Raw genomic sequence first — 14,020 nt, 5'->3', positions numbered from 1 at the left:
CCCAGTGTGCAGTTGCAGGAAGCTAGAATCAGGTGCAGAGCCAGGACACATGTGAAAGCACTCCAATGTATTATGCTTCCCAAGTGGTATCTTAACCATTACTACAAAGTCCCACCCCAATTCCAGAAACTATTATATAGACAAAAATAACATAGAGTTGTCTATGTATCATGATTTGACCCATAATAACAGTCTTTGATAAGACAGGAGCCATTTATTTTCTGTGTGAAAATCAAGTTACAATGTATTTTATATTGGGGCAATACATCCTTAGGAATGTTTTCTTATTTAATAACTTGCAACACCTCTTTTTTTCATTTTACATCCAAATTTGAAGGACATTTCCACATGCTGTGTAGAAATTTCAAAGGAAGTGAGATATAAATCCAGTAACATGTCATTTGATGCATACTGAAACATAGCGTAACCACTTTATTAAGCTACGGTTTGTCTTGCCAATTCCATTAGCTAAGTGTCTCCTTTAGACTATATATATAGGCTCAAGCTACCCATTTCCAACCAGCTCTTCAATGATACAATCTTTCCTTGGGATCTCCCTCCTACCTTATCTTTGTGGGCACATGCTCCTCTCTACCTGTATGGTTCATAGGACACTCCCAGGCCAGCATTATCAGGCTTCTGTCAGTATGACTGTCTGTCTGACAGAAAGGGAGAAGGAAAGAGGGTGGGAGGGAGGAAGGGAATATCATTATGTTATTTGAATTGTATCTACAAATCACACTGACTGTTTAAAAGAATATTGGATCTGAGTCCCAAAAGAAGGCAATTCTCTAAGTCAAGGGTCACAAAATTTGCACTTGAAACACTTGTATCAGCAGTCCAGGTCTGAGATTCTCAACCCAGCCTCATGTTAAGTGACCTGGGTGCCACCACCCCAGAAAAACGGTTGTTAGTGGTCTGAGGTAGGGCCCAGACAGTCTTTATAAAACAGCTCCACAGGTGATTTATCATGATCACGTCCCACCGTCTTATTTCAGGGGACATCTGGAAAGGGAAACGGACAGCCCCTCCTAAAAGAGGAGAAATAGGGTGCTCTTACCAGTTGTTGGTTAGATGCTGTACACGTAGGCCTGGAGCAGTACTGCCACTTATCCCCTTGGGCAAACCAGTTAACCCTGAGTCTGCTTCCTCATCTGTGAAATGGGGAAAATGGTCCTTCCTCATAGGGTTGTGCTCAAGAAGACAGTGCAGATGAGGTGCTTAGAGTGAGCACTCTATGCCTGTACACCTGTTCCTGGTATCACTCACTCATTCAAAGGTATGTAGGAAATAATAACTGGGTAGTACATATTATGCTGTGTGAACGAGGCACAATTCTTGCCCTTCCGAGTTCACTGTCAGAATCGAGACAAAGCAAACAGCAGTGCTGTAGTAACCGCTACAGTGTCACCCAATTTCCAGAGATCTAGAAAAGCTTTCAGAGAAGTGAAGGTCCAGGGGAATCTGGGAAGATGGCAGGGGTGGTGCTGGTGCCAGCATTTTAAGAGAAATTTACTAGGAGAAGTAGAACCAGAGGTTCCTTTTAACTGCATTTTGACCTCCAGCTCTGTCATTGCACACTTTGTTTTACTTACTCCCATAAAAGTTTGGCAGTGAGGAGTTGTCAACACTCTTGAACGCCCATATGCATGAGGTGCTGTACAGCCAGCAAGCAAGAGTGATGCCTGCCAAGTTTAGAATGCAGGCAGTGTGCGTGATGTCACGGAGGACAGCTGTGAGCTGTGAACAAAACCAGCAATGGGTAATGGCTGGTTCCGGGCTTCACAGGTGCCCCATAGAGAAGCAGGAGACAAAGTTGCTGCCACTAAAAGTGTCCACTGGGTTGAACAGACAGCTTTGTAGGCCATCATACCCAACCTATGTTAAAGGCTGGTTAAATGGCAACCCAGAAACCGCTGAGTATATCATAGGTTGAGCCTGCTCAGAGCCAGGGCAGGTAGAACAAGCTTCATGGGGAGGAGGTAGACCTTAACTTGACCTTACAGAAAAGGCGTTACAAAATAAGTGAGAACCAGGGAACTCTGGGCAGAGCTCCGAGAACAAAGGCTAGAAAGCAAGGACTTGAAAGATTTGGAGAAAGTAAACAACTCCACTGGCTGGAAACCTGAGTTATAGTCAAAAAGAAGAAAATGGGACAGAGAGAGAGCTCAGGGACCAACTGGGGAGTGAGGGATGTGTGGAATGGGCTTAATCTTTTGTTATGTAGAAATGGGGAGCCAAAGAAGGGGCTTCAAAAGGCTTATGGGTGATGCAATTAAAATATTTCCATGGAAAAAATTCTTGAAATACATGCATACAGGAGTCTTCTAAAAGTGTCTGCATATTATGAAAAAGCTGCAAATAGCAGGTATAACAATTCATGGAAAATGTGCATCCTGAAAAATGCATGACTTTCAGAACTTTCTGCAGCCAAACAAACTTGCCTTTTAATTCTAGTTTCTAAGAATGGGAATAGGAGAGGGAGGAGGAAGAAGGGTGCGAGTGTGGGTGGGAAGAGTCACTATGTTCCTAAAGTTGTATTTATGAAATGCATGAAGTTTGTATACCTTAAATAAAAGTTTTCTGCGAAAAAAAAAAAATTCTATTTTCTGCAAACTTTTGGAAGCGCCTTTTGGACTTAGGAATAGCCTGGGTGGAATCAATGGCAGGTGAGGCCTGTGAAAGAGTATCTGGTGACACTGAAGATCTCAGGACAGTTTGGAAGGTAAGGCAACAAACAGGAAGACAAAGCCAGCCAAAGAAGAAAGAAAAACCAGGAGGAAGCAGAGAGAGGATCTAGTGCTACACAAAGTCAAGGGCAAAAATGGACTCAAAGTAAGAGGAGGTTTGTGGCCTGGGAAGTATTTTTAAAGGGCAATGATGGAACCAGAGTCCACATTTTTTATTATGTTTGGTGAATAAAACACATAGATTTATATTAAAAAAAAACGCAATAGATTAAGAAGGTAGGATGTCAGGGAAGACATTTTCAGAATCAGGTCTGGGATGTGTTTGTTGGGAGAGACATTTATGAAGTGGGGAAAAGAGGACAAAGTGATGAAGGCGGTGGGAGGTCCGGCTCTGCTGCTGGAGAAGGGAACCAAGGAGACTGGGAGGTGTGGAGGTGGCTGCCATGTTCCCAGTAGGTCACCCGCTCTCTACACTCACTCCCTAGCCCGCCCTGCTGCAGACCCTGCCTTACTTTAGGAACAGGCCCTATGTGAGGATTCTGGTGTATTCCTCATCCTTCATGTAAGTTATCAAAAGAATGGGAATACAGATAAGCACATACCAAACCAAACAAATACAAACTTCAGTATATATGGACTTTCACTCCTCAAATGACCATAACAGCAGGGGCTGGGCCAGGTGGAAGCCAGGAGCCTGGAACTCCATCCGGGCCTCCCACATGGAGGGGTGGAGCACTGAGGCTATCCTCTGGTGCTGTCCCATTAGCAGGGAGCTGGATAGGAAGTGGAACAGCAGGCACTTATGGAATAGGCACCCACATGGGGCGCTGGTGGCCCAAGTGGCTGCTTCTGCTCCTGTACCACAATGCCTGTCCCCCCCCCCACTAGTTTACTTAAGTGGGTAGTAAATCAGGAGGTTGAAAGTAAATCACCTTCTTTTCTAGGGTTTTTCCAGATTCAGCTAAGAGAGTCTGATGCTCCCCCCTCCCTCCAAAAAAAAAGTTTCAAACTGATGACTGACTGTAGTAAGAAATATGAAGGTACTTTAGAAAATCCACAGAAAATTCACATTATCTCTTAATCTCACTTTCCCATGAACTTTTTGAAGGCACCAAGTGTGCCCACCTGGTGCCGGTGCTTTCCTCGGGATTTGTGATCGTGTAATGATCAGCTAACCTGTTCCACTGTAGAAATGGCACCATGGGAAACTCCATAACCACAGATCAGCGTCAAAGCCACAGCCTCTCCCCTAGTCAGCCAGAAAACCAGTAACACCAAATAAAAACAGTCCGCTCCTGGGCTCCGAGCGGCAAGTTTGCACGCAAGGGTGGAAGGCGAATCGGTCACAGCAAGAAATCCAAGGCTGTTCACACAACACACCCGGCAGCCGTCTGGAGAGAGCTTTGAACAGCTGAGAGCTCACTGGAGCCGCTCGGCCAGCCGGGGGTGTGGGAGTGCTGCTGCTCCATTTTGTTCTGCATGTTTCCATTTATGTAGGTTACTTATTTTTTCCCCCTCAGCACTGTGGGGCTTATCATTTGTTTGTTAGGGCAAAAACTGGTTTCTTTTCAGCTCATAATCTTTCTTTAAAAAAAAAATTTTTTTTTTTAAGTTGTTGTTTATCGCTCCTCTGAGCAAGCCAGAGGGTAGTTTACTGATCAGAAACCAAGAATAGGAAAAGGCACGCCGGTGTGCACACCTTTCACTAACTCGTGGACCGGATACAAGGGCAGGGGCGCCAGCAACTGGAATCCGGCCCGTGACCTTCGGCTCCTCGGCGGCTGTGACCATGAACTCCAGGCCTCGCGAAGCCGCGGCTGACCTGGCGGCTTCACGGTTCAGAGCGGAAGAGGGCGTCCCCGTGCCCTCGCTTCATCTGGGCTGATCCTCGCACCGTCCTTCCTCCCAGGCCGGGGGCGGGTAGCGTAGCCAAGCCCGGCAGACGACGCCCACCGCCCCCGGACCCCCCGGGAGGCGGCAGCGGCGGCCGGAAGCTGCGCGCTGAGGTGCCAGGTTCGCCCGGCCACTTCCCTCAGCAGCGGCCGGCGGAGCGGCTGCCACGCCGCACCTGCCCGCACGGGGGCGCGCCTGTACTCGGCGCTCAGGCCGCCGCCCGCCGGCCCGCGCTCGCTCGCCCGCTCCTCTCCCCGCCCTCCCCTGACGGCGCTCACCTGTCTGGGCCGCACGCCCGGGAGGGAGGCGGGGGGTGGGGGGCCGGCGGGAGCGAAGCCGAGGCAGAGGGCGGAGCGGCTCTCCCGGCGCGTCATCGGAGCACCATGGCGGAGCTGGGAGCAGGAGGCGACGGCCACAGGGGCGGCGACGGCGCAGTGCTGAGCGAAACAGGTGACGGCGCGGCGGGGGCCGCGGAGGTCGCGCGCGCGCGCGCGCGGGCGGGCAGGGGGCAGTGAGCGGGGTCGCGGGCTGGCGCCGGGAGGCCCCCTCCCCGGCCCGGAACGGCCGCCCTCAGCACCCGGGCTCCGAGCGCGCCTCCCCGGCCCGCTGCCGCGCGCTCGGCCGCCGGGCCCGCGGCGCCCGGGTGCTGAGGGCGCCCGCCGGCCCCGGCTCCGGCCGCCCCTAGGCGCTCCACTTCCGCACAACAGGTGCAAACTCGCCGGGGGCGCGGGCTGCGGGGGAAGGTGGGCGCACGGTGGCAGCTGCCGTCTCATCTGCGGGCTTGCGTCTCGTCCCGTTGACTGAAAAAATGGTATCCCCTCACCAAAGCCACGCGAGCCGCCGGCAAATCCGCGGCCAGTGCGGCCGGCGGGATTAGTTGTCTCCGGGCGCCCCTCCCGCCTCTCCTAGGCGGCCCGGGTACCGGGGGGCTTCCCGGCGCGCTGGCGGTCGGGGTCCGCAGGTAGGACCCTGGACCGCAGGACCGCGGGCGCGGAGAGGCCTCAGGAGTCCTGGGCTCCCGTCTGTGCGTGCGGCCGCAGTAGCAGCGTCGGCTCCGCAGCCCGGCTTTGGGCTGCGGGCGTCCGGGTTGCGGCTCCCCCTCCCCCACAGCCACCGTCGGGGCCGGGGGCTCCCGTGCGGGAGACGAGCTGCCAGCCTTCCTGCCCCTCGCTGGTGTGAACCCGACTACTCCCCTGCGTGCACACCGGCTCTCTTCCGTCCGTCTGTTGGTGCGCCGCCCCACTCTTGGGATGGGGGCGGTGAGGCAGTTTCTTATTTTTAAAGGGAATTCCGGTCGCAGGCCGCTGAGGGCAGGCTGTTTTCTGCTTGCATGCCCGCATCACCGGCCTCGTCCGCCAAGAGGAGTCGATTTAGCTGGCTGGCTTATTTTTTCCGTGAACCGTCCACAGCTCCAGCAGTATTTGCATATTGTGTATCTGCTGCCCTAGCGCCTTAGCACCTTCAGCCGGCATACCCGAGGGTAAGGCTTGACGAGAGAGGGGTCTCGAGCTGCTTTCCTTGAGTCACGCAGTTTTGGGCGCGGGGGTTGATTTTGCCGCGCCGTGTTTCAGAGCCTGGTGGATCGCGATTTTGGTCTGGGTGCAGGACTTGCCATTGCTAATTGTCCTCAGGCCCCGGCTCAAGTGGGCTCAGCAGGTGGACATCCTCAGTTGTGAATGGGCAGCTTGACTGCCTACCCCCAGGCAGTAACTGCTTCCGAAACAAAATGCTTTGGTGGAGGTATTTCCAGTTTGTGCTCAAAGGTAAACTTTCTAGAATCTGCCCTGGAACGACTCGTTCGGGCGTAAGTGAACTACAGGCCGTAGTATATCCAATTCCTGAGCATTTTGATGAATGAACTGGCTATGCTTAAAATTAATATACAAGCCAACCATATGCTTGTCAGAGAAATATCCGAAAGAAATTAAATTGGCTGCTGCCTCCTTTATAGAAACCAACTCTTCCATACTCTGCCTAGAAATTCTGATTTCCAAGGCAAGCATTTTGTATATGTATGGTTTTTTAAATAATTATCGTTATAGTTTAACTAAAAACTTCATTTTGGCTCTACAGCTTTTTCCTGTTTTTCTTTCATTACTAGCCTGGATTTCTATTAATGTTTTTAGTGTTCAGAAGCACATGTGTGAGCAGATTCGAAAGAAGGAAAGTGAAAGTGTGTTTTTTAAAATCTAGCTAGCAGTATTTTGGGAGAACAAGTGAGGATTTGTTGAATGTTAGCAACTTGAGAAGAACTTCTGTATATAGTTAGAACGTGTGACCTGTATGGGAATATGGGACTCAGAGTAAGTATTTTATTCTTATGGACATGCATTCCAGTGCTGCAAGTTATTTTAAAAATTATCACAAGTTTGTATGGAGATCATTTTGAGTGGGGTCGAGACCGGTGTTTATTTACTGCCAACAAGAGATGAAAATTGCTGCCTCAAATGGCAGCATTTCTTGAGGGATTAATTTTACTCCCTTTTTAGAGCTTTTTATTATGAGGTAGAATCCACTTTTTTTTTTTTTAAAGCCTTATTTATTTATTTGAAAGGCAGAGTTACAGAGAGGCAGAGAGAGAGAGAGAGAGAGAGAGAGAGAGAGAGAGAGAGAGGGGTCTTCCACCTGCTGGTTCACTCCACAGATGGCTGAAACAGCCAGAGCTGCGGCCGATCCTAAGTCAGAGCCAGAAGCTTCTTCCAGGTCTCCCAGGCAGTGCAGGGGCCCAAGGATTTAAGCCATCTTCTGCTGCTTTCCCAGGCCACAGCAGAGGGCTGGATTGGAAGTGGAGCAGCCAGGACACGAACCGGTGCCCATGTGGGATGCTGGCACTGCAGGTGGCAGCTTTACCCACTATGCCACAGCGCCAGCCCCTAGAATCCACTCTTAAAAGGCTCACTCTTTCGTGTCCTTGTGCAACTGTTGTGATCTGATTTGGCACTTTAGAATCTCAGGTGGTTATAAAAATTATCTGTAAAGTGTTGAGAATTATATGCATGTGCTTGTCAAAGAAGGATTGAAAGTTGATGTGCTGCCCATAGAATGAGACATTTGTTAGGCATAATGAAATATAGTGTGTGTATATATATATATATTCATTGTTTAAAAAGCTTATTTCTATGGGTATATCTCTGTTCTCAAGAACAGTCCTATCACATTCCTCGTGCAGAAAATATTTACTTTTTTAAAGGATCAACAGTTTTTCAGTATATTTCATTATTGCTTTTTAATCAATAGCCAAAGTAAGCAACGTCTGAAAACACTTGGAAGCAAGTTTTTCAGTTCGCCACTAGAGGATGCTGAGTCCTGTCTCAGTCTGTTGTGAGTAGTCACGTAGATGGGTGATGTTCACAGAACTGCCTTTGCCCACGCTTTGCATGTTTATGGTCAAGAGCTGTGGAAAATGAGTGTGCAGAATTAATGTCCCAATCTGGTCGCCTTATTCTTAAAAAACACCTACTGAATAGAAAGCAACTTTAGAGTTGCTTTTGGTAATTCATGAGGCCATGCTTTGATGTACCAGGGAATAAATTGATACTTGTAATCTGTGAATGACTTAGAACCTGGAATTGGGCTTTTTTTTCCGTCTCTCTCTCTTTAGCAGGCTGTGTGGCGGAAGAACCGGGTTTCCTTTCTCATCTAACATCCCTTTGATTTTTCCAAATCAAAAAGTGATCTTTGAGGTCTCACTTAGCCTTAAGGCTCTACATTAAATATCTACAAATAAAAATTATACGATAGGGCACTGACTTCAATTTGGTACTGAGTCATCCCTTCTGAAATCCAGGTGCTGAAGACTGAGACTGCTTCGTTTAGGCGGCTAGATAGCATTTCTCGCGTGTTACTTTGCTTGGCTGTTACCTTTCATCCTCCTAAGTGGGAGGAAATGGTATTAGGTTAGGCAGTCCTACCAGCAGCATGCTTTTATGTGGAACCATTAGTTAGGCATGTGTGTGAAATACTAATTTACATTGGCATGTTCTCTTAAAAAAGTCTAACACCTTTGCCTCCTGATGCCTGGAAAATAATCATTTGAAAAAGTTATGTTTAAAAGTGTAAATCACTGTATGATAGTTGAAAATGAGATTTGAAACTGCTGAGGTTTTGAGTAATTTGACCAAAAGATGTGGACTTTAATAGTGAGCATAATGGTGGCAAGGAGGTTGATGAAGGCAAGCTCCTTGAATTTCACAAGAAAGACGGAATCCACAAACAGTTACAGGCCATGAGAAGGTCAGGGAAGGAAGAGTCACCCTGGCTGTGGTCAGTAGGGAGGACCTACTGGGTGTAGCACTTACAATGCATTTTTTAAAAATGAGTGAATGATACACAGGAAATTGGATGGAGGAAAAGGAGAAAAATAAAAGTGCACATTAGAGAAGTGCAGAACATTGGTCATATTTACAGATGTGTAAGAACAGAAGAGTCCTCGAAGATCAGTTAGAATAAGATGCTCTGAGGCCAGATTGTAAGAGGGCTGAAGGCCAAACCAAGGGGTTGGCCCATTATTCCACAGATAGGGAGGACTGTTGATGCTTCTTGAGATTAACATGTCTTGATTGAAGCAGGATTAGTCAGGTAATTCTGTGCTCATCAATCTCAAAATCTTGATTACAGGTTTTAGCAAAATAGCTCAGCTGTGCCTTTAACAAAAGGAAATTCCCTCCTTCTGGGAATATCACTCACTTCCACTGATTTTTTTTTTTTTTAATTTATTTGAAAGGTGGTACAATGCAGAGCTGGGGAAGAGAATGAAATTGAGAATAAATGAGTGGCGTTCTTCCATCCCCCTGGTTCACTCCCCAAGTGCCCCAGCAGCCGGGGATGGGCCAGGCAAAAACCAGGAACTCATCTGGTTCTCCCTTTTGGGTGACAGGTGCTCAAGGACTTGAGCCATCACCTTTTGCCTCCCAGGCCGGTTAGCAGGAAGCTGGATCGAGGTGGAGGCAGCCCTCAATCTCAGGTAGTCGGGAATGTGTTGCATGTGTCTCAAGCAGAGGCTTAACTTACTGTGCCGCAATGCCTGCCCCTCTTTCGTTGATTTTGTGCATATGGGTTTGTGAGTGGTGCATGAGGCGCTCCTGCCTAGCCAGGCAGATCAGCCACATTTTCCCTGGAGATGAGTGAAGGGGTAGGCCTTCTGCCCAGCTGGTCCTCATTTCCTATTAGCAGGGGAGACTGTGGGATAGACTGAAGAAGAGCCCAATGCTGACAGAACAAGGTTGAAGTTACAGCAGAAATCCAGGCGGCATTGGCCTGCAGCGGAAGTAGGGAGGGAAGGATTAATTTAAGATTCTGCAGAGGTGCATGCAACAGCTTGTAAGTAAAAGGGTAAAATGAGACTAGACTCCAAATCTGAGCTTGCTCATTGGTTTAAGGTTGTCATGGACTTACCAGGATTTACCAACAACTCTTGCAGCTCATGCGTGCCAAGTGCACTACTCTGAGCTTCTTTGCTTTGCTCTGCACTCCTGTGCTCGTCTGCGCTCTCTGATCGTGTGCATACGCAGCTTTTGCCTTCTTGTTTGCCATTGATTGTATGGAAAGAGCACAGATCATTCCTCCATCCATCCACTGAGAACACTGAGTTCTCCCAGATTCTGGCAATTGTGAGTAATGCTGCTATAAACGTTTACATACAGGCTTTTGTGAGGACATTGTTTTCATTGATTTAGGTTGACCTTCTAGGAGTGGGATTGTGGATTCATCTGGAACTGTATGCTTAACTTTATGGAACTGCCGAACTTTTCCAGAGTGCCTGTATAATTTTATGCCCCTATAAGCAGAATGTGTGAGTTCTGGTTAACTGCATCCTGGGCCAGCATTTGGTTTTGTTACTTTTCTGCTTGTTTCATTTTGACCATTCCACCAAGTTCTTTGAGTAGAGCAGTGTAATCATCTCAAGATAAAATATAGGCTTTTTGATAACTGCATGCTCCTTGAATTAGGAAAACCTGGAGGAAGTGTTGGTCCCAGAGCCTTGATTCTTTTTTTTTTTTTTTTTTTTTTTTGACAGAGTGGATAGTGAGAGAGAGAAAGAGACAGAGAAAGGTCTTCTTTTTTGCCGCTGGTTCACCCTCCAATGGCCGCTGCGGCCGGCGCATCTCGCTGATCCGAAGGCAAGAGCCAGGTGCTTCTCTTGGTCTCCCTTGCGGGTGCAGGGCCCAAGGACTTGGGCCATCCTCCACTGCCTTCCCGGGGCCATAGCAGAGAGTTGGCCTGGAAGAGGGGCAACCGGGATAGAATCCAGCGCCCCAACCGGGACTAGAACCCTGTGTGCCGGCGCCGCAAGGCAGAGGATTAGCCTGTTAAGCCACGGGCGCCGGCCTTTGTTTGATTCTTATATTGGCTTCTTCGTTTTCTTTTTTTTTTTTTCTTTCTGATAGTATTTCTTAGTTCTTGTGGAGTCCTCCTTCTGAAATCTGAATTATATATTATTATAGCCACCTCTCATACCAGTTCATGTTTTCTTTTCCTGCTTAATAATCCTGGAGACATAGCCTTCTAGAACATGTAAATAACTTTTTTTTTGTGTTAGGAAAGTAGAAATATTAGTCACATAACTTATTTTGTGTTCCTAATTAATAATTCCTCATTGGCACAATTTATTATCCAACTGAATGCTAGCAGTTCTCACGGGTGCATATATACAGAGCTTCATAAGTCTTGACCATCTAGGGTAGGGATTTGGCTTGTTAAGACATGGCTTGAATGCTCACATCCCAGATTGCAGTGTTTGGGTTCGAGTTCCATCCCCATCTCTGATTCCAGCTTCCTACTAATGCAGATGTTGGGAAGGAACAGGTGATGGCTCACGTAGTTTGGGTTCCTGCCTGCCACCTTTGCAGGCATTTGGGGAGTGAACCAGCAGATCGGAGCCCTCTGTCTCTCAAATCAATAAAACAAATTTTTAAAAGTCTTGCTCTCATGTTTTCAGGCAGTTAATCCCTGATCGCATTCTGAGGTTCTGTATGCGGAATGTGTATGGAATTTAGGCTTATTTTCTATAAAATCCAGTTCAGGGTTCGTCTAGTTCTCCTGTGGCAGTTCTTTCTGTCTCAGCTCTTGCAGTGGTCTGAGTTATAGTTGTTGATGCATTTGACTGGCATTGTTTTTTGTTTTTTGTTTTTTTCCCTAATAGCTTTTTAATTTGAGAAATAGTTGAAAAAGAATCTGAGCTCCTTTTATTAGGTGCTACCTGGAATTTTGATTTGAAGACGAATGCATTTTTTAAAGTAAGAATTAGTGGCATTTGGTAGTCCTCGAGTTTGCCGCCCCTGCAAGAGCGTGGCAAAAGAAGACTGCTGGGAAAATGCCAGGGTGGGTGGACACAGCTGACCAGGCCGCCCCAGTGAGCACTGCCATGCAAAGCAAAGCAGAGGGAGCTGAGGTGTGCTTGTGCCGCGCTGTCAGGAAGCCGTGTGAGATTTCAGGCGTGTGAGAATTTCCTCTGGGACTTCTTTTAATGCCATGAAAGCCTCCTTTTTGGAGTTGGCTTTCTGGTGAACAGACTCAATGGAGACACTGCTGAGTGCAGAAGAGAAGCTGTACTCTGCTGAGTTTAAGTTTCAAAGTGAGGAGCAGGTGTTTGGCACTTGGATGCCCACTTCTCATATCAGAATGCCTGGACCTGCCTGCTCAGCCTTCCCTCCCTTCCACCCTTCCTCCTTTCTTCCTCCCTCCCTCCCAGAGAGGGAGGGAGACACAGTGATGGGGCAGGGTCTTCCATCCCCTGGTTCACTCACCAGGTAGTTGTGATGTCCAGAGCTGAGCCAGGCTGAAGCCAGGAGCCAGAATTGTCATCCAGGTCTCCCACGTAGGTGCAGGAGCCCAAGCACTTGGGCCATCTTCTGCTCCTTTCCCAGGCACATTAGCTGGGACTTGGATAGGAAGTGGAGCAGCCGGAACTTGAACCAGTGCCCATATGGAATGCAGGCACTGTAGGTCTTGGCTTTACCCGCTATGCTACAATGCCAGCCCCCTGCATCTGCTTCTGCTTCTAGCTGCCTGCTAATGTGTACCTGGGGAGGCAGCAGGTGATTGCTCAGGTATTTAGGTCCTTGCCACCCACATAGGAGACCTGAATTAAGTTCCTAGCTTCTTCTTTAGGCCTCGAGCAGCCTCTGTTGTTGCAGGCCTTTGAAGAGTGAAAAAGTGGGTGGAGGATCTCCCTGTGCCTTCCAAATAAAAATAAATAAAAACTTTAAGAATAAACTTAAGGTGAAATCCTGAAAAGAATCCCTTCCTTTAGTGTGTCTGCTTCCCAGTACAAGGCCTGCTTGGAAGGAAATACTGCGCCCAGTAAGTGGCTGTGAAATGTGTTCATGTAGCAAAAGCCTTGGCTGCTCCTCAAGATTTTAATCATGGCTTCTGGCTCTCAGAAGCTCCTGACTCAAGTCTTCCAAATGGCAGACCTGGTCAGCTGCTTCCTGCATTCTAGCAGGCTTGGTTTCTATTCATGGCAGGTGCTCTGAATTAGTTCGGTGACACCCTTATCCACAGCCCTGGTGGGCTCGCTTAAATACAGCCCAGTCGTTGGGCGAAAGGTTATGCTGTTAAAGCCATTGTTGAACTCCTGTGCTGGAGTGGAGCATGGTTGGATCTTGGCAGGGTGCTACAAGCCTCTTGGGAACCTTTTAAGCATTACAGTGCCCAGGTGGCGCCCTAGGCAATTATCTGAGACTTTTGGGGGATGGGGACCAGGTGGCAATGGTTTTCAAACTCCCTAATGGTTCCAGTGTGCAGTCACTGCAGAGAACTTCGGATTCTGATCCAAACCCGTCTCCTGCTTTGCCTGCTGACCGTTTTGGTAGGTTTTCTTTGGAGGTGGCAAGTACACCTTCCTTATGGAAACCACATGGCAGATTCTAATAGCTGTTGCCCTGAATCTGGTGAGCTTATACTCAATTGATCTGTTACTTACTTTGCTCCAGTGCTTTTTTTTTTTTTTTTTTAATGGAAATCTGGATGTGAAATTAGTCTGGGTATTCTTGAATAGCCAAATACACTGATTAATGCACTTTCACGAGTGGTCCTCAAAAAGTTACTGGAAAATGCATGTTATGAGAAAACTATTCTTGGATTTCAAAAATTTTTTTGCACCAAAATAGACGTCTCTTAATTACATTTTTCAGGAACTTTTTGAAGTGCCCTTGCGTGAATGAATGTTCAGTTAGACAAAATATTTCCTTTTTTTTTTTTTTTTTCCTATTTTGCTCAGCTACCACACTGCTTTCCTCTCCCTCTTGCTCTTCAAAACAAGGGAAGGCTAATTTGGGGTGGATAATAAAGTACTTTGTAGAAAATTATAATCTTTTCCCGGAGACCTTCGAGGTGACCCATATCCTCTAACCACGGGATCCCTGCTCTGGAGAGTAGACCCTGTTTGTTCTGCCTCAGTGAGTGACAGAGGCCTGGCTTCTCCCCACCACGCTCCC

At 47.8% G+C, this 14,020-nt stretch overlaps 1 protein-coding gene across 2 annotated transcripts in view; it reads left to right on the top strand.

The window, feature by feature from the left end:
- Positions 1–4,942: 4,942 nt before the first annotated feature.
- The window catches only part of MAP7 (microtubule associated protein 7), a 197,004-nt gene continuing 187,926 nt past the window's right edge, over positions 4,943–14,020 (top strand). For both annotated transcript variants that reach the window (XM_062186817.1, XM_062186816.1), the window contains exon 1: positions 4,943–5,033. In XM_062186817.1, coding sequence (XP_062042801.1) covers positions 4,967–5,033 — 67 coding nt within the window. In that variant the 5' untranslated portion in view covers positions 4,943–4,966. The remainder of the gene's footprint in view (positions 5,034–14,020) is intronic.

This window comes from Lepus europaeus, chromosome 3 (assembly GCF_033115175.1).
Source record: "Lepus europaeus isolate LE1 chromosome 3, mLepTim1.pri, whole genome shotgun sequence".
In the NCBI taxonomy this organism is placed as follows: Eukaryota; Metazoa; Chordata; class Mammalia; order Lagomorpha; family Leporidae; genus Lepus; species Lepus europaeus.
Note: the sequence above shows the minus strand (reverse complement) of the source record. Positions and strands in the feature narration are given on the sequence as shown.